The 22,649-nt window shown below is 41.7% G+C and overlaps 1 protein-coding gene across 3 annotated transcripts in view; it reads left to right on the top strand.

Moving 5' to 3' along the window:
• Positions 1-22,649, top strand: part of KHDRBS2 (KH RNA binding domain containing, signal transduction associated 2) — a 736,982-nt gene that overhangs the window by 131,830 nt on the left and 582,503 nt on the right. For all 3 annotated transcript variants that reach the window (XM_090034488.1, XM_090034497.1, XM_090034495.1), the window contains exon 2: positions 11,487-11,614. In XM_090034488.1, the coding sequence (XP_089890614.1) occupies positions 11,487-11,614 (128 nt within the window). The remainder of the gene's footprint in view (positions 1-11,486; positions 11,615-22,649) is intronic.

The following is a 22,649-nucleotide window of genomic DNA, read 5'->3' as shown; positions in this document are numbered from 1 at the left end:
CTCAGTTGCCTCAGACCCAGAGCTGCCTGTGCCGCTTGTCACAGGGTTGTCCACCTTCAGGCAGCACGGGATACCTGGGCTTTCACCCAGGGGCTTGGCACCACTCACAGGGACCGCACATTTTTCCAGGCCTGATCTTGCCTCCATGGAGTTGGGCCAGAGCACATGGAGGCAGGACTCAGCCTGGCACGATGCACAGTCCCTGTGAGCAGTGCTGGGCCCCCAGAGGGGGCTTGAGCAGAGGCTGGCCACATGCTGATCCCCCCACCCACCCCTGGAGCACCAGAGGCAGCAGCCAATGTGATCATGGCCTGGCTGCAGGCACAGCAGCAGTGTGGCACTGCCTGATGCAGGCTCCATACATGCTGAACAGACCCAGCCCAGCCCACCCCATAGTGCACAGCTTTGGACAGGACTGGGAAAACCGTGTGCTAGTGGAGCAGGCCAGGCTGGGTCCGTTCAGCATGAGTTAGACAGAGCCATGCTGCTGCTGTGCCTGGAGGCAGCCACAGACACGTTGGCTGCTGCCGGTGGAGCCACGGGGGGTGGGTTAGGGAGTTGGCATGTGGCGGCCCCTGCTCAAGCCCACTCCCGCTCAAATGCCCCCTGTGATAAGATAAGAAAGCTAAAGCAAACATCAAAGCATATAAATATTTTGAATTTATTTTATTATGATGATAGTGATAGATGCACTGGTAGGCTTCCAAATTGCTTTAAAATTGTAAATATATCAACAAAACATTGTCCAACTGATCTAGTGATCTTTTGTTTTAATTGTGGATGAACATGAATTTTGGGGTATTTTAAATAGTGAATTTGGGATTTTTTTATCAGAGAATTTGCAGTTTTAAATAGGGAACACCAGGATTCCTGCTGATGAGGCAAGTGGCAGAATCCAGGGAGAGGAGCCTGCTCAGATATGGCACCTGGGACCCAGCTGGAGGGCAAATGAGGTGGCTTATCTCCTGGCCATTTGGAGCCAGAAGGATATGCTGTAACAGTTCAAAGTAGGCCATCATGCTGAGAACATCTTCCAGACGATAGCTGCCTAGATGGCAGAGTGGGAGCACACATGGCAGCAGTGCTGCACAAAGGCCAACTGTGCAGCCAAAGCCCACTGGCAGCAGGCCCAGAGGTGGAGGCACCTCCACTGCAGCTGTGCAGTCCCCATCCGGGTCTGGCAGGTGCACAGTCTTGGAGTCACATACTGTTGCAGGTTGCAGCAGGTCATATCCAGGCAGCAGCCACCACTGCCAGACTGCTGTAGTGGGTAGGAGATGCAGGGAACTCTAGGTTAGGGCTGCTTCAGCAGTCCAGCTGGTATAAGGTGCTAGTGTCCCCAGATACCAAATGGCTGGGCCCCAGAAGCTCCTGTCTATTTGTAGCATCCAGTTTACCATAGGCCCTAAAGCCACCCGCTAACTAGTAGCCCCTACTATATGGGACCAATGGCTAAATTTTTGGGGACAACAAAGGCAAAAAACAGGACAGAAGTGACATGAGGGTCAAAGGGTCAAAACATGAAAATGGGTGCTCCTGAGGGGGACACTGAGCAGAGCCCCCCAGTCATAAAAGGTGTTCAAGGAGCCAGTAGACACCATGCAGTGGTGCTTTGCATGTGTGGCCCAGTGAGAGGAAAGCAGCCTCGCAGTCCCTGGTCACATTCCCAACCAGGGCCTCCTTCCTGGTCATGTACAGTGTCCACTTGGCCAGGGCGAGGAGGAGGTTGACCACCCCAAAAGCTCCTGAAAGCAAGTAGCCATGAGCTGCTTGCCAGAGTAGCTTTTTATACTGTTGGGGCCAGCAGAGGGCAGGTTTTTATACTGCTAGGGCCTGCACAGGTACTGGCCCCGGTCTGTAGCTCCCCCCAGCTGCAGATCCAGGATGAGCTGGGTAGGGGTATTTTGCCCCAATGGTACAACTTGCCTGACAACAAAGTGCATGTTCAGACACATGTGCTGAGGCAAAAATCCCTGGTACAAATTTGTGCTGTTTCTATTTGAGCTGCTACAAGCACACATGCCTGTATGTGTGGACATGCCCTGTGTGTTTTTTTTCCCATTAAGAGAGATGCATGTGAACTGAACAGAAGGAAAGTGCAAGAGTACTGCATGTATTGCTGATGAAAGGCAAAAATGAAGTGTTTTGTGGGATTGACAAGTACTGTAGGAGGTAATTGAATAGCTGTCTGTCTCCTTGCTATAATTCAGTTAGCTTGAAGGAGAAGTGGGTGGAAAATGTGTGAAGTTTTCCTCAGGGATGATTTCTTTTCCCCTTTATGCCTCATAAGATCGGTATTGGTGAAAATGTTCCATTGGGTTTCTCATTTTTCTTCTTATTGGATCAACACTGATGCTCAAAAACGTTCCCTCTTCAAATTTTTACCTTATCTCTTAAGACCTTTCCTCCAGAATTTTAGTAAACACAAAATGTCTAATAGTTACATTGATAAAAAATCAAAATACAGTTTGAATTTGTGAGTACGTTCTCAAGTGTGTGTTGCTATGAACAGAGGGCTCCTTCCACCACATAGTCTTTATATTTTTAGTTTCCTTGTGAATTTGTTGCATCTCCTCTGAGCAGCGGAGCACCCTTTTTTAGTGCAAGCAGTTACTTCCCATTGACTTCAATAATGTTTAGATCAGGTCTTACTGAAGCCTTTAAATCACTTATTCTCAACCAGGGTGCTACAGCACTTAGAGGTGCTGCCAGATCCTTTGAAAGGCTTGAAGCACGAGGAAATAAGTGAGGTGTGAGGAGATAAGCAGATGGGCACAGACTCAAGCTTGTACCTGCCTGGCCAATCCCTCATTCTTCACTGCCTAGCCCCACTGCAGAGAAAAAAATAACTGTAACATATACATTTGTTTTGAAATTGGGTGACGCTCAATAAACTATGCAGTGGAGGGATGCCTCAAGTCCAAAAGAACTGAGAACCACTCGTTTAAATAGTAGGTGGGCTTTATGTTAGGCTTTTGCTCAAAAGCAAGTTGTACTATAAAAAGAGAGATTGGTGGACAGTCTTTAATTCTATTAATAACAGAGAACTGAATACAGTGAGGAAGACAACTGATTCCAGAACCCAAACTCAGCCACTCAATTATGTATTGGCAGCATTAGTCCCTTAGTGATAGGGCAAAGTGCAAGTGCACCTCTCTCATCAGCGATATATTTGGTGCAAAGAGCAATATAAACATCACCAGGAACTTGTTTGTTCCAGTACATGGATTGTCTTGGGGAACGGGTGAGGTAAAGAAGTTCCTTTTTAATGTAATTAAAAGAAGTTCCTTTTTAAGTAACTATTCAAGTGTATACATAACTGAAATACATTGTTCAGAACTCTCCATGTCTAAAAGAAGTAGTAGGTTTCTAAACGATAAACCAAAATCCTTTTGAATTCACTGGACTCATCTACACAAGATGCTGACTGTGTAGTGCTACTGTGCAGCATTATTCAGCTACATCACAGCATCAGTAGTGCTAGTATGCTACTGCACAATATTATTAGGTTACTGCACAGTAGTATTACTTAAAAGGGGGTTGCCAGTACACTGCACAGTAACTCCAGTTACTGCAGATTTATTTAGTAGTTGACTATGTATTATATGTATATTCTTGATTATATATTATATTTAGGAATATATATTCTATTTAGTACTTGATTATATATAATCAAAATGATTATATGTATAATGAAGTACTAAATAAATGTGCAGTAACCACTGAGCAGCAGCGTTTCATGTAGATGCACCCACTGAGGACTTGTACAATGAAAAGCTACATCAATAGAAAGTTAATACATACAAAATGCCTCTATCGTTTTAGAGTCTCTACATTTTTCTTTCTTTTTGATAACAATTCTAATGGCATTTAGGTTAACAAGAGCTTTATCATTGACTTCAGTGGGGCCAGGATCTTGTTTATGTTGCTAATCAGTGCAGGAGAACTAAAGTACATTAGAAGTGCTCAGTGAAATAGCATAATTTGTTTGTTGTACTGTGCTCTGAAATGACAAATATGGGTTGTATGAATAATAAGCTGCAAAAATAAAGGACAATGAAGGACAATTTTTCCCTCACTTTTCTCAGGATAAATCCAGAATGACTCAATTTAACTCACAATAGTCACCTGTGATTAGTTGAGATGTAATACAATAAAAAGTAAATAACGGATTTTTGGCCTTGAGCTTTTTCAGTTAGAATTGATGTAATTGGTCCTATTGTTAATAACAGCAATTTTGATGTAAAATGGCATCATATATGACACCAGTAGAAGAAAATAGAGTTCAATAATTGATATTTCTATTCTTGGACTGATTTAACAATCTATATAGACACTATCATTCTTTATGTCCAAACAGAATGCTTAATATTTACCCAACGAAATGGGTCAGATATACTCTACATTGCAGGAAGATTTAAATTGTTTTAACAGTACAGCTTCTAAGCGAGGTGTCTACTGCTAAAAGTGGGAACCAATAAACCTTCTCACTTAAATTTTTATTTTTTTAAAAGTGTATACAGGGTAAATACTCATATTGATATTCTGAAGAAGGTGCTTTAGGCATTTTTCTTTAATATACTGTGTAAGAGAATCTATTTCCCAGGATTATAAACAGGACTTTTAGAGGTAATGAGTAGTCCAGGAAAGCCAATAGTTGTTAGCTTCTTTGAAAATCATGAAGCTTATGGTACATACAAATGCTCAGGAAGGTTAGGGAGAGGTTAGATCACATTAAAAATGGTCACCCCATCAAACTTAGTTCACCCAGGTGTGAACCTTTCCCTTAGAGTAAGTACAAACATTCAAAAAACCTGAGGCAGAATTGATCAAATCTTCGTGACTTTCTCTAAGCTGTGTAGCTTTCTCTAAGGTGGGATCGGGAGGGAACCGAACACATGTTCACCCTTTGATGGCAGAGGAGGCATGCAGATGCCTGCATTGGCTGAAGCCAGAAGGTGGAGGAAGAGGAGAGGTATTCTCATATGCCTCCCAGCTTGCCAGAGATTATTGAGGGCAGCCAAGTCAAAGGTGGGCTAATGAGAGCCTCACTTGGTGATTAGCTAGAGGGCTGGGCATGAGAAATATAAGCCCCAGCCCTGAAAGAAACTAGCAGTAAGTCCTGGAGGCTGGTGAAGAAATATTGCCCAACAGGAAGGCTGCAGCTCTAAATGCCTGATAGGATGGGAGAATCAGTCTGAAGGTTTTGGGTGGAACTAAGGGGAGAAGGAGGTTCCGAAGGATGCAGGAAGGGGTCCGGAGTCCAGATGGAGGGGCTGAGAGTATAAGGACAAAAAGGAAACAGCAGCAAGGAACAACAGTGAGTGATTACACCTGTGAGGCAAGAGGTGTCGTGTAGGAGTGGATTAGAAACACACAATTAGCCCATAAGGCAGTGACCACAGACACCGGGAGGTCATTAGAGAGAGAGATTTGGGAAGCCCTGGGGCAGCCAGCCTCATTGCAAAGGTAAACCACAGAATTTGTCCCTACCCCTGCTCCCCACATTAGTGGCTGGCTGCCAGAAGTCAGCCAGAAGTGGTGGGAGAGAAGGGAAAAGCCGAGGTTTGGTCTGGTGGGGCTGGGTCTGTGTGGCAGTGGCTTCCCACCCTTCATCACTGCCTGGCCAGCACAGCTTCTATCCATAGCTCTGTCCCCCACCTCCTAGTGGCAGGGGGAGAGGAGGGGAAATTGGAGCCCCTCTCCAAGCAAGCACAGCTGGGGATGTCTGCATGGCAGGGGCTTCCGCCTTTCCTCACTGCCTGGCCCAGCATGGCTGCTTTCCATGGCCCCACCTCCCTGCCAGCTGTCAGCAGTGGGAAGGGGGAGGGAAAGCAGATGCCCCTGCCCTAGCCTGCCAGCTGTGCTGACTTGGAGGGGACACAGGTTAGGAGCCTCCACTTTCCCCCTTCTCCCCCTCCACCACAGACAGCTGGTGGGGAGCCAGGACTGTGGAGAGAAGCTGTACTGTCCACATGGGCCAGGCAGTGAGGAATGGCAAAAGCTCCCACTTCATGGCCCCCTTAAACTGTGTTGCCTGAGGGGGCTGGAGGGGGTGGTGAGGATGGGGGCTTCCACTTTACCCCTGCCTAACCCCACTGCCTGGCCCAGCTAACAGATGAAGTCAGGACACAGGGCTGAGGAGCAGAGATTTTGCTGCCTTAGGTCTGCGACAGCCTGGGAGCAGGGCTGGCCTAGCACTTGGCCAGAGGAGATAAGCATGGACTGAGGCTAGCCCACCCACCATGTGAAGGGGTGTTAGTGGGGAAATTGCAAAGCTGCCTGGGATGCCAGAGGACTGTGACCTAACTTCAGTCAGGAGGGGACCTAGGACAAAAGTTTGATAGATTGTTTTTTACCTAAATTGATTAAATCATAGAATCTTAGAATCATTTAAAATTGCGGTTGGAAGGGGCCTCAGGAGGTCATCCAGTTCAACTGCCCCCTTAAAGCAGGACCATCCCTAACTATATGATCCCAGCCAAGGCTTTATCTAGCTGGGTCTTAAAACTTCCAAGGATGGAGATTACACCACCTCTCCGGGTAACCTGTTCCAGTGCTTTACTACCCTCCTAGCGAGAGAGTTTTTCCTAGTATCTAACCTAAAGTTCCTTTCCTGCAGTGAATGCAATTTGAGACCATTTCTCCTTGTTCTGTTTATCTGCCATCGTGGAGAACAGTCTAGCTTTATCCTCTTTGTAACCACCCTTCAGGTACTTGAAGGCTACTATTACATCCCCTCTCAATCGTCTCTTCTCCAAACTAAATAAGCCCAGTTCACTCATCCTTTTCTCATAAGTTATGTTCCCCAGCCCACTAACAATTTTCATTGTCCTCCACTAGGCTGTCTGCAATTTGTCTACATTCTTTCTCTAGTGAGCCCAAAACTGAACACAGTACTCCAGATGTGGCCTCACCAGTACAAAATAGAGGGAAATAAATCACTTCCCTTGATCTGTTGGCAATGTTTCTACTAATGCAGCTCAATATGCTGTTAGCCTTCTTCACAAAAAGGACACACTGCTGGTTCATATTCAACATATTGTTCCCAGGTCATTTTCTGCAGAGCTGCTGCTTAGCCAGTTGGCCCCCAGCCTGTAGCAGTGCATGGATTTTTCTGTCTTAAGTGCAGGACTTTACACGTCTCCTTTTTGAGCATCATGATTTTTTTTTCATCCAGTCTAGGTCTCTCTGAATCCTAACCCTGCCCTCCAGCATATCTGATACTACATCCATCCGGCCATTTTAAAACTAATCTGCATGCACTGAATGTTTGTTCTGTTACAGATTTAGACTGGTTTTTGATCACTTATACTGTTGGGTTTTTTTTGTGTAATGTCTGTACCTAGCCTTAGATCCCTACTTAGGTGGATCTAAGTCCAAACTGTACAGAAGTTCAGGACACTTAAATTGGCCTAAAGAAATCCAACCTGATATCAGTTAAGTGTACCTCTGAGGCAGTTTAAGTTAAATATGATCAGGAGAGATCAATCTAACTGAAATTCTATACAATTCCCAGAGCAGCTTTGGACTGGGAAGGCCCAGCCTCTGGCCCCAGTCCCAGCACTGCACTTTTCCTACTCTCCCACCCCTCAGCTAATCAAGCTATTTCTAGCCCCCCAGCCCCTCCCCCCCTGTACCACCCAGACCTCCACCCCAAGCCTGCCAAACCCCCCATCCAACAAGCTGCTCCTGGCTCTGGTCTTACCAGCATTCACCAGTGCCAGGAACTAAGGAAGTAAAAGAGAGGGAGGGGGACAGACAGGTGGGTTGGTTTACTGGGGAGGGGTTTTCATTTATAGGGGGAAGGGAGATAAAAATAGCTCCTGGTCCCAGGGGGTGGGGAGTAGAGCCCCTCATCGTCCCAGGCCACCCCACGGTCACCACTAGCTTTCCTGATCCCACAAAACCTTCCTGGTCTTCATAACTCCCCCCGTCTCCCCACCTCCCCAACCCCTGCCCTGTACCTAGCCCCCCCAATCCCTCTCTGTAAACCCCTTGATCCCTCCCATCCCCCACAGATCCCACCTGCCTACCCTGATCCCCACACAGAGCCTGATTGCCCTCCCACTAGTCTCCCATCATGATTTACCTTAGATTGGATAACTAAGATTATTTTTAACTTGATCTAACATTCCCCCTAACCTACCTGAATGTTACTGTGTACCTTAATTAAGTTTCTAATTTTGCAAGCTCATATTGGAAATGATTCCCCCCATTACTTTCCCAAGGCCACTTTTACTGTTTATGAAATGAATACAATAATTTCATTTAACTACCACACAGGGTATTAATAGTATAATTTAGTTAATATTTAAGATTCAGGAAAACATCTCAATTAATAGTAACACTTATGCTTTTGCTTAAATCAGAATGAACTTTTAGCACAAGTTTTTATCTGAATTGGTGTTTATAAAAGTACTGTGAAAATTGAAAAACCCCTCTCAATCTTCTCTTCTCCAAACTAAATAAGCCCAGTTCACTCAGCCTTTTCTCATAAGTCACGATCCTTTAAATTACAAATAATAAACTCTAGCTACTCTAAAGTATAGTATCATTGATTTATTTTGAAGATGAATTGAACATGTCTGTCCACCTTCAGGATATTTTAAAATTAGTTATGTTGTATATTTGTTTTTTCTTTGTCTGGTATAATCTGTTAGTCCAAAATGATGGACCTTTTTCCTACTCTGCTTTTGAGAATATGAACAGCCTAATAGCTCTCAGTATAGGAAGTCTCTCATGGCATAAATCCTAAATTTTCCTCACCTTAATTTCACTCCATTACTCCTACTTTTGATACTTTGTACCTTTCTAAATGATTCATTCTCCTTCTTGCTGTTTATTTATCTTAATCAATTTCTAAATTGTTCTTGGCCCTCTTCTTTCCTTTTCCCTTCCTTAGTTTTTCATTGTAAATGAAAAACTTACACTAAACATTTATTTACATTTTTCTTTACCCCCTTCCAGCTTGCCTAGCTTTTGAGTAATGAGATGCACTAAAATGCAATATTCTTGGTATGATTGCAACTGCTCAATAGAACAGATGATACAACACTTCCCTTTTCTGGAATGCTATGTTTTCTACCTGGGCTGGCTAATTTTTATGTAGCTATTGTTTTACAAACTCATGCCTTAACTAGATACCTACTGACTGCTTTCCAGATTTCTCATTCTTGATGACTATTATGTATTACACGCATTTTCTTCTGGTGTAGTTGGCTCAATTTTTGCAAACAAACTCATTTTGTTGTTACTAGTTTTGATAAAAATTAACGTCTCAGGGTATCTGTACATTTGCAGAGTGGCTGCTTCGATGCACTGTAATTGCAGTTCATCGGAACAGACTTGATTAAATGCACAGCATGAAAAATGGTGGCAAAAGTGCTTTAAAGCTTGTTCAAGGAGCTTTCATTAAAGCTTTCCTACCACCATTTTTCAACACAGGGATGCTGATACAGGTGACACTCTGGGCTGCTCTAATTAAAGTGTCCCTCTCTGCCTCTTGGAGCATGTCTATAAATGCCCTCAGAGTCCTTTTAAATTATTTTCCAATTTCTACCATTGTTTACACCTCTTCAAAATTTAATTTCATATGTCAAGTTACTGTTTTTTGGATGTCTTGTTTTTTTTCTAAGTTTTTCTAAGCCTATCGTGGTATTTAAGAGCTAAAGATTAATGAAGACTTGGGAAAAAAAACTGGATTGGCATGAAAAGATTAGCAGTTTGTCCACTGTTAGTACAAACAGTGATATCTTTGGCACACTTTTGTTTTGCAGCTTATTGTAAATCAAGTTAACATGACACCTTTCCACTCCTTTCTTATGTGCTTCTCTTCCTTTACTTAGTCAGGAGCTCCATGATTTAGCAACTGCTCCTTCTCAAATGATAGTTTGGAAAGCACTTACAGTAGCTCAGGTTCTACCATTTACTATTAAACTGTTAATAAAGATATTACTATTAATATTGACCTTTTAATCATGGTTACAGTATCACAAAATTTCAAGATAATAGATAATTCTTTCAATGTGATATATTCCTGTGTTATCATTTTCCTTTGCTTACCATGCTGCAACCAGTTTTCACATGTGACATTGTTCATAACTAAACCAATCAGAATATTTTTAGGCCAATTTGGGGAAACTATCAAATACTTTTAAAAACTATTATTTCATAGAACAATGTCATCTAATACACCCAGCTGTAGTTCAGACTGGAAATTTAGTCTAACTTGTTTTGGTCTTGTCATTTAATTTTTTTTAACAATTAAAAACACAGGACACACTAGTCAATATATGCTGAAAACTAAGAGATGATTTTAGTGAGTATTATTCCAGAATTTCTAACTTCAGTACAATAACAAATGGCCTTTTAACCCCTATTTTTGTGAGATTAAGATAAAAAAGGCATCAGAATTTCTCATTTTAGTATGATATCTCCTAATTAAAACTTTTATTTAGCAATAACAGGTACAAAAATACTAGAAGTAGCGTTACTTATAAAAATTGGCCTGAACTTTAATCATGACCTACATGAAAATGTTACTTCTTGGATCTTTCAGCTTTGAAGGGTCTCATTCTGAAGCCAAACTGTTTCAAATATAATCTTAAATTCAGCCAGATGATAATTGTGGAATGCTATCCAGCTTAGCCAATCCACTACTTCTTGTGGTAGGCTGAGGTGGATCTTTCGTTATTACTGAATTACATATGGGATTTTCAAAAGTAAGTTGTTCAATATAGGCTTGTATCTATTCCCACTGACAACAATGAGAGTTTTATTATCTGCTTCCATGGGAACAAAATTAGACCAATATTGGGGACATCTACATGTGAGTATTAATATGACGCAATAAACTCTGGCACAGTTTGCACTGGAGTTTATTGCTCTTGGGCACTGTGTTTGCATGTTGAGCAGGGGCACTGCAGGCTGCCAGCTGGTGGCTGCTCTGATCCAGCTCAATGTGCTTTTGAGGGACTGGGGCACAAAGGTGCTTCAGTGCAGGGCTAGCCAGCAGGCAGCCCCCACACTGAACCAACTTCAGCCCATCCAGTATCTCATGTGCGTTGCAGTGGAGTAAACTCAACCATAGGCTAGTACTTGTATCTGAAGTACTAACCTATGGTAGAGTTAATTAGTTTGCTCCAGCCTAATAGCTCAGCACATGTAGATCACTGATGCTTTACTGAGGACCTAATTATGTAACTCTGCAGTAAGTGTCTCAGGTAGATGTTCCCACTGAGGGCTTTTGAATGCCATTTCTCTAGTTTTTTTCTCCATCATTGTGTCAAATATTAGTTTTTATTAATTGACTGGTAGAGCTCCCACTAATTTAACTGGAGCTAGCATACAGCTCAAACTGGTGCTAGTATGCAGCTCAAACTTTTAACTTAATTTTAAAAATAGGATTGATATGGTAAATAGAATTTCTGAGGACAAGACTAAACATTTCATGGATTACATTTTCTTTTTCTTAATTTTTTCAGAAATTGAAAAATTTCAGAGTTCTGATGGAAAAAAAGAAGATGAAGAAAAGAAATACCTCGATGTCATCAGCAACAAAAACATAAAGCTGTCAGAGAGAGTACTGATTCCTGTCAAACAATATCCAAAGGTACAGTGACTGTTATCTAATATATGATTACTTTTTCACAGCAGAGACTTACAAAAGATATTTAGGGCTTTGGGATACATAAAAGCTGGGTATGAAATTTTTTTACCAGGATTTATTTGCATATCAGACAATGTGTGGTCCAAATCCTAATGAAAGACCTTATTCAAAACTTCATTAAACTCAATGGGAGTTTTTCCATTTACATTAATAAGTTTTGGATCAGATGCACCATTATTGATTTGCATTGGGAGTTCTGCCTTTATATTGACTGCCTTAATTTTTTTTAGTTGTATTTTATTTAATGATGAAACATGAATGAAATATTGAAGAGGAAGAAGGTAAAGTTATGCTAAATAACTGTCTCTACTCAGCTTTTGTTATAATTTCTTCACTTAAGAGCTAGCAGATGTTTTCCTATTGTATTAATTTTAAAGGGAGACAGTTGGATAGTCACAGGCTATGATTTTAACATTATATATGCTTCTAAAATTCACACATCTTTTTGCCACAGTATTTTCTCGCATAATATTTTTTTCCTTTCCCTATTATATATTGTGATTTAAAATGAAAATTTATATCACAAAATAATTCAGAATTCATGTGCGAGCCATAAGTGTCAGTTCTCAAGTTCAAAGGATGTCTACACAGCTCTCTCTAATAAAGAGCCAAGACATGTGGTAGTATTTTACATAAAAGAAGAAAATATAGTTCTCTTTGTTCAGACTTGTATTTTACATAAACAGTTGTTGTAACAGTATTCAAACTGAAATGGTAAACATCTTCATTTATCTCTAGAGTATTTTTTGCTTGCTGATTTATTATCACATGGTATTTGGTTCACCATTACCCTTGATTACACTCTCAGCTTTTCATTTTATACTTTCATCAGTAATAGCAATAAATTACAACGGGTAAAAAGCCTATCAACCAAAATGAAAGGTGTAAAAAATTGAGATTCAGTGATTCAAGCTGACATTTACCTCCTGAATAGTGAATATAAAATTGAGATAATGTAATCATCCAAATGGTAAAGATCTTAGAAATGCACACAGTGGATACATAAAGAATTACTTTCTTGCTTCGTAACCTGAGGTACTTTCCCCAGATTTGTAATATTTTGTATAAATGCTATAGGTGAAATTTTCAATAATATAATAGTACTGTATCTTTATGAAAGCTCTTTGATATTCTAATTGTTCAGAACATGAAGATAGAAGAATGAAAGATAAACTATTAAAAGAGAAATGCAATAATCTATTCAAATATAGTACCTCCGTTGATTCAATTAACCTTCATTTACTTTAATGAACTTGTTATATTAATGAGAAATGTAAGTTATAAAACATTTCTGGGGATTTTAAGCAGTCAGACAAATTATCTGTATTGTAGATAAGAAATTATTTTTTAACTAGTGTAAAATATATTCTCAGAAAGTTTCTCTTATTGATTTCCTACCAAACTTCCAGACTGAAAGATATATATTACACATTGGTTTAAATTTTCCTGGGCTGCCAGGACTCTTTGTGGCCCACCAATCAACAAACCAATTTTAAGGTTTAGATCACTCACTTTATGCTTTTTTTCAAAACTGAATGTGGGAACACAAGTTCTCAATCCATAAGCTGAGTACCAGTATTCTAGACTGAAGAAGACTGAAGAGTCCATTCCACCTTTAGAATGAGAAGCAGATTTTTAGTCCTAAACAAGAATTAATTTCAGTGTACAAATTCTTCTAGTGTCTAAATTGCAGAATGAATATTATAATTCAGGCTGCAGAATGAATATTATAAAATTGTTTCTACCCAAGTGTATGCAGTTTGATTCCTGAAATTGCTGGTGGCAGATAGCATAAAAGATATCTGAGTCAGTGATTAGCAATGGCTATCTAATATTAATGTACCAGTTATGGCACAATCCTTTCTGCTTGCTTGAAGAAAATAAACAGTATATCCTCATCAGATTAATCCCATGGAACTACTGAACAATGTTTTTTTCCCCTCTACAATCTGTTATTTTAAGTCTCAATGGGTACATTTACACAAGATGTTTCCTGCAGAGTTGACTAATTAGTAGGGGTGTGCTGATTTGATTCAGCCCAATTTGGAGTTTGAATCACTGAATCCAGAGCCTCCAAATCAATTTGGAAAAGATTTGGAGATTAGGAAGGCAGTCTTTCAGGCAAACAAACTGAGAAGAGGGAAGGGGAGCAGAGGGGGTGGAAAGATTGACTTCTGTATCTGGCCAGTGACTGTGATCTTTCCCTGAGTCCCCTTCCAATCACAGTGCTCTGGGGGAAGGACATAGAAACAGCACATAAGCCTGTCTGCAGTCCTTCTGTGCCTTTTGTGAGCTGTTTCTGCCTGAGCACCAGGAAGGTCCCCTGTTACAGGTTACCATCCCTGCTGTTTTCATCCCACTGTGCCTTAACACACGCACAAAGTCACACGTCATGAGTTTTGCTTTCAGCAGTTTGAGGTACAGTTTCTCAGAAACCTCTGCACCCATCCCCTTGAAAACTGGCAGACTTCATGCTCTCAGAAGGGCTACCATCCCTGCTGTTGTCATCCAACCCTGCCAAAAAATGACAAAATTATAGGTATTTCAGTGATTTCCCCATTATAGTCTATGGTCCAGTCTCTGAATCAGCACTGAATCTTTCAAAGTCAGTTAAGCCAAATCATTTGGGATAGTGATCCAAATCCCTGAATCAAATCACTTTTCTCCAAATCAGCCAAATCCAAATCCAAATTAAATATGTCCCTATTTGCACATGCCTACTAATTAGCTCTGCAGTATAGATCTCACGGGACCTATACATGTGCTCTAGGGTTAGGGGTGAAGGAACACCTTGAGAAGCTGGATACCTTCAAGTCAGCTGGCCCTGACAATCTGCACCCCAGGGTACTCAAGGAGCTGGCGAGCGTCATAGCCCAGCCCCTGGCATGGATCTTTGAAAACTCCTAGCACTCTGGTGTAGTGCCCGAAGACTGGAAGAAGGCCAATGTGGTGCTGATCTTCAAGAAAGGGAGGAGATTGGATCCGGCTAACTACAGGCCCATTAGCCTGACTTCTATCCTGGGGAAGATCCTAGAAAAGTTTATTAAGGAGGCCATCCTTGATGGACTGGCCCAGGCTAACATCCTAAGGGATAGCCAGCACGGGTTTGTTGCGGGTAGGTCTTGTTTGACCAATCTCATTTCCTTCTACAACCAGGTGACCTATCACCTGGATGAGGGAGAAGGGATTGATGTCATATATCTTGACTTCAAAAAAGCTTTTGATCTGGTATCCCATGATCACCTCTTGGCAAAACTGCCCAGTTGTGGCCTTGGCTCCACCACGATCCGCTGGCTGGGAAATTGGCTCCGTGGTCAGACCCAGAGGGTTGTAATTGATGGCAGTCACTCATCATGGTGTCCTGTGACCAGTGGGGTCCCTCAAGGCTCTGTCCTGGGACCCATGCTGTTCAACATCTTCATTAACGATGTGGACATTGGAGTTAGGAGTGGACTGGCCAAGTTCGCCGATGACACCAAACTTTGGGGCAAAGCATCCACGCCAGAAGATAGGCAGGTGATCCAGGCTGACCTGGACAAGCTCAGCAAATGGGCAGACGAGAACCTCATGGTGTTTAACACCAAAAAATGCAAGGTTCTCCACCTTGGAAGGAAAAACCTGCAGCATCCTTATAGGCTCGGCAGTGCTACGTTGGATAGCACTACAGAAGAAAGAGACTTGGGGGTCATCATTGACCACAAGGTGAACATGAGCCTGCAATGCGATGCTCCGGCTAGTACAGTGACCAAAACACTGGCTTGCATCCATAGATTCTTCTCAAGCAAATCCCGGGACGTCATTCTCCCCTTGTACTCGGCCTCGTGAGGCCGCAGCTAGAGTACTGCGTCCAGTTTTGGGCTCCACAATTCAAAAAGGATGTGGAGAAGCTTGAGAGAGTCCAGAGGAGAGCCACGCGCATGATCAGAGGTCAAGAAAACAGATCTTACGATGATAGGCTGAGAGACATGGGACTCTTTAGCCTGGAAAAGAGCAGGCTCAGGGGTGATCTGATGGCCACCTATAAGTTTATCAGGGGTGACCACCAGGATCTGGGGGAACGTTTGTTCACCAGAGCGCCCCAAGGGATGACTAGGTTGAACGGTCATAAACTCCTGCAAGACCGTTTCAGGCTGGACATAATGAAGAATTTCTTTACTGTCCGAGCCCCCAAGGTTTGGAACAGTCTGCCATCGGAGGTGGTTCAAGCACCTACATTGAACACCTTCAAGAGTAAATTGGATGCTTATCTTGCTGGGATCCTATAACCCCAGCTGACTTCCTGCCCTTTGGGCGGGGGGCTGGACTCGATGATCTCCCGAGGTCCCTTCCAGCCCTGATGTCTATGAAATCTATGAAATCTATGAATACTATGTCTTGTTTAGATGCAGCCTCTTTTACTCAAATACCCAGTAGAGAAAGAAACCTAACTTACCCTCAAGGTTTGGAACTTAAGTGGCACAGCTTTATAAGCACTCATGGTGCTCGGGTGTTGTGCCAGAGGACTGGAAGAGGGCCAATGTGGTTCACATCTTCAAAAAGGGGAAGAAGGAAGACCCAGGAAACTATAGGCCAGTTAGTCTTACCTCGATCCTGGGCAAGCTTTTTGAAAAAATTATTCTGGCGCATATCCACGAGGGGCCAGCAGGGGAGATCATGCTTAGGAGCAACCAACACAGGTTCATTAGTGGCAGGTCCTGTCAGACCAACCTGGTGGCCTTCTATGACCAGGTCACCAAATCCTTAGATGCAGGGGTAGCAGTGGACATAGTCTTCCTGGACTTTCGGAAGGCCTTCGATACTGTCTCTCACCCCGTTCTCGTTAAGAAACTGAGGGACAGTGGTGTCGACACCCACACAGTTAATTGGGTCGCCAACTGCGTGGAGGGCCGCACCCAGAGAGTGGTAGTGGATGGGTCATTTTTGACCTGGAGGGATGTGGGCAGTGGGGTTCTGCAGGGCTCGGTCCTCGGGCCTGTACTGTTCAACATCTTCAACAGTGACTTGGACAAGCGGGTAAAAAGCAGCCTGTTCAATTTTGCTAATGACACTAAGACACTCATCAGTACAGAGGCGGAAAAGGATCTTGTACTCATCATTGACTCCAAGATGAACATGGGCCAGCAATGTGGGGATGCAGTGAGGAAGGCCAACCATACCTTGTCATGCATCCACAGATGCATCTGAAGCAGGTCCAAGGAGGTGATCCTCCCCCTCTATGCAGCACTGGTCAGGCCACAGCTGGAGTACTGTGTCCAGTTCTGGGCACTGCACTTCAGGCAGGATGTGGACAACATGGATAGGGTCCAGAGGAGGGCCACTTGCATGATCAGGGTGCAGCAGGGCAGGCTCTATGAGGAGAGGCTACGGGACCTGAACCTGTTCAGCTGAAGTCTAGAGGTAATTTAAATAATGTTTTCAGGAGAGCTAAAATAAGATATATGTCAAAGCAGCTGAGACTCACCTCTGCCTTTGCGTCTATATCTAGCTAAATAACTATTCATTTTGTGATTAAGTACATGTTGTAGTTAGTTACCTCTCCTTTAAGAAAAATACAGAAACAAAAATAAAAGACTTAATTCAGAATATTCTTTTGTGTTAGAAACTTATGAATAAATAATAATATGAAGGAACTGTTTTTTATATCTATATTAGCTCCAATTCCAGTATTTTGTGTATATATAGAGGCTTTAATTTATGTAATTTTTATGGGTTTGATGATATTTATGGACTTCCAGTTGTTGGGATAAGGTAAAAGAAGAAACCTTAAGGATAAGAGGAAGAGGCTACAAGATGCTAGGCAAAAAGAGATCAGAATGCTGAGGGGGAAAAAAAGAGTATAAAAAGAGCGAGAGAGAGAGAGAAGGATGAGGTACAAACAAAGTGGGAGGACAGAAAGTTCAATAAAGATTTAGAGGGAAAATATTTTTATTGATAGAGATTGAGAGAGACTAGGGGAAATGATATGAAGAACCCATGGAGCATGAAGCAACAGTTTCATGGAGAAGATTGAAAATAGGAACAAGTATTAATAGGCTAAACTATAGAGAGATAGTAAAGAGTGATATAAGAATATAAGACCATGGAATATAATATAGCGCTGAAAGAGAAATAGAAGAGAGCCAGGAAGAGGCAAGAAATGAGATAAATGATCAATAGCACTAGATAAGGATAAAAAAGAGAATGTGATATTTCAATATTAAAGGAATTCCCATGAGTCAGTGATGGAGAAAAAAATGAAAAAATAGAAAGGAAGAGAGAGAATTTGGGAATTATTAACTAAAGGCTTTATGTTGTATTGGCAAATGTCATGCATGTCTGAAGATTTCTGGGAAAGAGATGGGATGGGTATTTTAAGTGCACATATTCTGTGCGTATTGTCAGTTGTCTGTCTACTCTGGGTACTAGAGGAACGTAACACATGTTAATTGGTTGCTTGCTACTTTGTACTTAATCTGGAGCTCTATTATGACATCCTTTTGGTATGCAACCATTTCTTATGGCATCATTCATTTTCCTCTTACCAAGTTGCCTTTTGTTGACTTTGTGTTTGAATACTACATCTAAATTAATATTAGATCTAGATTATCTAGACCATGTTTAAACTATGATATAATAGTCTTTCTGATGCCAGTTTATAACATGGTTACCCCTGACTTATCAGTGCTAATAAAGCATACATGAAAGTGTCCTGTTTAAATGTAGCCCTGCTTCATGTGGCTGTGCTAGTAGCACAGAAAGAATTTTAGATGGCCAGCTCACTTTCCTGAAGACCAGTGTTGTTCCATGTAAATTACCATATTTTCTCATGTACAACATGCAGCTTCCTCACAAAACTCAGCTGCTGGAATTTAGAGAGCATATTTTATTCAAGAAATATGGTATAAGAGTAGATCTGCCACTTACAAGATGAGACCAAAAGTAAAGTTCACCTCAATCCACTGGAAGCAGAACAATGAATGAGCTTGGCTCTCTGGCTGCTGCTACTCAAATACTTACTGAAAGGAAAGATATTTTCTCTTTATTCTACCTTTCTAAACCAAGGTGCGTATCAAATCTTGAGGCATATTATATGTGAGAAAATATGATATGTGTACCTTGTCTTGAAACATTTGATGTTTAATTTAAGATAATTTATATAAAAGACTTGAAAGTGCAGTTAAAATGTTAGGTAGTGACCCTGGTGGCATTTCAAATGCTACCTGTCTGTGATAGGGTATACCTGTTTTCTCTCTCTATCTTTATACTTAAACAATCACTTTTCAGAAATGTCTCATTTCTGTGTATCATAAAATATCTTTGGGGAGTATGTGGTGTCTTTTGGAGGGCACCACACTACACACAGTGGGAATATCATACTGGAGTTTATTACTCCAACGCATGCCATTTCAACGTACGTCCAGTACTGCAGCATGTTCAGCCAAAGCAGAGCATCCCAGGGCTGCTCCCCACTGGTCAGCATGCTGCAAAGGGGCTGGCTGGGGCACAAAGGTGCTTCAGTGAAGGGCTAGCTAGCAGGCAGCCCCTGCACTGAAGCATTCCCGTGTCCAAGCTAGCCACATCAGTGTCTACACATGCGGTGCTGTGCCCTAAAAAAAGTCCGCCACAGGATAGTACTTGTATTTACAAGTTACTAACTTGGTTGAAGAGTTTATTAGTTACTGTGACCTAATAGGGCTGCACATAGAGATACTAAGACATTTTCTGCAGAACTAATTAGGCAGCTCTGCAGTAAATGTCATGTGTAAATGTGCCCAGTGGGAACTAGTTTTCAGTGTTTTAAGGGGTGATTATCTCAGAGTTGCTCAATAAGCTCTTCATACCTCTTTTTATTTTATGAATGATGACATTCCATACTATTGATATACTTAGTTTATAAAGAATATCTTATAAACTTTGCTACTAAAGTGATCTCAGTATAATCTTACTTTACAAGCAGTACTGACTGTTTTCTTAATTATAATGATGAGAGGGAGCATTTCATTAAATAGCAATAAGCAGTGTTTGAAATAGATTTTAAAGTCTTCCTGTGGGCAAGCACATACACAATTCTATGCCCTCTTAACAAATAGGTAATATCACAAATTAAGGGGGGTGGGAATTATGGGAACCTTTGTTCTGCCAATCCACCTTTTCATAAGGTAGTCCATCAAGTCTCAGAGATTTCTGTGTTTATTGTTAAAATATCAGCATAAATATCTAATTCTTTTTTTAAACAAGAATCCCCAGGGTTATTACACACCAGTGATTAGAGGTTCTTAAACCTCTTTGTGGCATAGAAATGGGTTTTTTTGGAAGAAGCTTGGCATCACAGGTATTTGGCTTCCACTGCAGGAGCAAGGCACAGTGTTGGCTTCTTCCTGTGGTGCTCCTGGGACTCCAATGTCACTGGTGTCACCTGGGCATCTGGCTGTAGTGGTGGGTAGGTCCTTCCCGTCAAGGTTGCAGGATAGACCATATGCCCTATATCATTTTTGAGGTGTAGAGACTAAAACTCTACACAGTATTCAAGATGTGGAAACAATACAGATTTGTAAAGGGGTATAATGATACTTTTTCTTTTGTTAACAGTTCCATTCATAATTCCTAACACTTTGCTTGCTTCTGAACACAAAGATGATTTTTTTTAATGACCTGTCTACAAAGACTCCAAGATCTTTCTTGTGTGGTAAAAAATGGTGTAGAGCCCATCATCATGTATGTATATTTTTGCCATGCTTATCACTTTTCACTTATCAGCAGGAGATATAAATTTGTCACTTTACTGTCCATTAGATCAATTTTTCCAAGATGTTTCTGTAGCCCTTCAACACTTGCCTTGCTCTTTACCACTTGAATGTATTTGTCATCTTCAAACTTGCCTATCTTGGTATTCACCCTTTTCCCCCTTTTCCAGACCATTTATTAATATATTAATACCCAGATTTTTGGGGCTGTATGAGTGATGATCTTTGAATATATTAAAAATCCATTTGCCCAACTCTAATAATTGCTTATTTTATGCTTTATTTTGAAGAAAGAAAAAACAAAACTTTAAAAAAATACCTAATTCATCACAGCATACAGCTTTTCTAATTAGAATATTATTGCAACTACTTCTTTAAACTAGCATTTCACATATATCAAAATGTTCTTTTCATAATGTAGATTTTTTTTTGCCACCAAGTAACAGGGTGGTTTATTTTGCTTTGTTTTTCTTGTCCTTATGTTGTAGATTTATTTTCTTGTTTTGCTGTACATGCCTATAAAAATAAAGCACTTTAGCCTCATTTTGCAAATTTACCTCTTTGTTCAATATGAGGAATTCAGGCCTCTGAAATCTTAGCCTGAGTAAATTCTGTTTGCAGATTCCTTTCTATTCACAATATACATTCTAAAACTGGTCACATCTACATAAGACATCTACTGTGCAGTTGACTAATTAATTGTGTCTATATGTGCACCCCCTATTAGGGTGTGTAAAACTAATAAACTTTGCAGCAGAAAGTCCTAACTTTCTATGTTGTTGGGTTTTTTTGCATAGCTGTGCACATGTAGATGCTTCTCTGGCTGGCTGGGGCAGAGAATGCTTCAGTGTGGGGCTTGCTGGCAAGCACCCCTGTGCTAAAGCACACTTGTGCCCCAGCCAGCCACTCCACAGCAAGTGGAGCCTGGTTGGAGCAGCCCTGGGCTGGCAGGCTGACTCCTGCCACCCTGGGCCCCTCCACCTGGGCTCCAGGTGCTGTGCATGAATAAACTCCGGAGCAACATGCTCCAGAGTTTTTTGCTCCTGGGCTCATGTTCAAACAGTACATCTGGGAGCAAAAAACTCTACAGCAGTAAGCTCCAGAGTTTATTCATACACCTACATCTTGTGTGTAGATGCAACCTGGGTACCTGCATGCATGCGGGGAGGCTGCTGCAACATGCTGTAATTACAGCATGTCAGAGAAGACTTGATTAATCGAGTCTGCTGGGGCATGCTAATTAGCATTCTTCAGGCAGCTTCCACTTGATGAGCTTTAGTTTAAGTACCCCTGCTGCCATTTTGAAATGTTAAGATACCTCAAGGTAAATACTGTTTCATCTGCCTACTGCATAGTTGCTGATGTACACAGCCAGAATCCGGAACACAGTCTACTTCCATCAGTAAATGTGTAGTTTTGCTACATCCTAAATGGGGAGCAAGTACTCAGGTCATGTGTTCCTGGAAGTGAATTCTTTTCCACACTTCAGGGTCATGTAGCCCTCCCATTCATTTCAATGGGAAGCATTTCCAAAGACAGTCCTAAGGAGGTGTAGGGTTCCCCTTTTATTCCGGTGAGAAATGTAAACAGGATCTTCTGTTTGCTTAGAATCCTATTTATACCTAATACCCTAAGGTGCGCAAATCTTAGCAGGATATCTAACTGGAGCAGGTAGACCATTTTACATGGATAGCAACCTAAGAAGGGTTCTCATGCTCTGCATGGACAACTGAGTAGATATTTATTTGCTCAAGACATACAGGATCCAGGCTATAAATCCCTCAGCTTCATAGAATCGTAGAAAATTAGGGTTGGAAGGGACCTCAGGAGGTCATCTAGTCCAACCCCCTGCTTCAGGAGATTTGTACCCATATCACCTAGGTTTCTGCAGAGTTCCCTAAACCCCAAATCATGGTCCAGTCAGGGGTGTGAGAACCTTCCACTCTGCCCCTCTTAGAGGTAGCCAGGGGCCTCCAATTAGAAAGAGTCAAGGGGACAGAAGGAGACCAAGCAAGAGGGATCCTAATTCTCTGTCTAATGTGGGAAACTCAGCTCAGCAACATAGTTGTGGATTCTGGCCATTTTTCCTGAAGCTGCTCATGTATTTTAGCCAATTATTCTTTATCGTCAAATATATTATATACTCCAGGGGTTTCAAAGTCACTATGGGCCCTGGGATAAATCCAGACTATGGGAAATTCTTGTTGACCAGAATTGCAGGGCCAGTACTTGCAGTGGTAGTTGGGACAGTAGTT

Source organism: Crocodylus siamensis, chromosome 1, assembly GCF_052110815.1.
Source record: "Crocodylus siamensis isolate JL-2025a chromosome 1, ASM5211081v1, whole genome shotgun sequence".
NCBI lineage: Eukaryota > Metazoa > Chordata > Crocodylia > Crocodylidae > Crocodylus > Crocodylus siamensis.
Note: the sequence above shows the minus strand (reverse complement) of the source record. Positions and strands in the feature narration are given on the sequence as shown.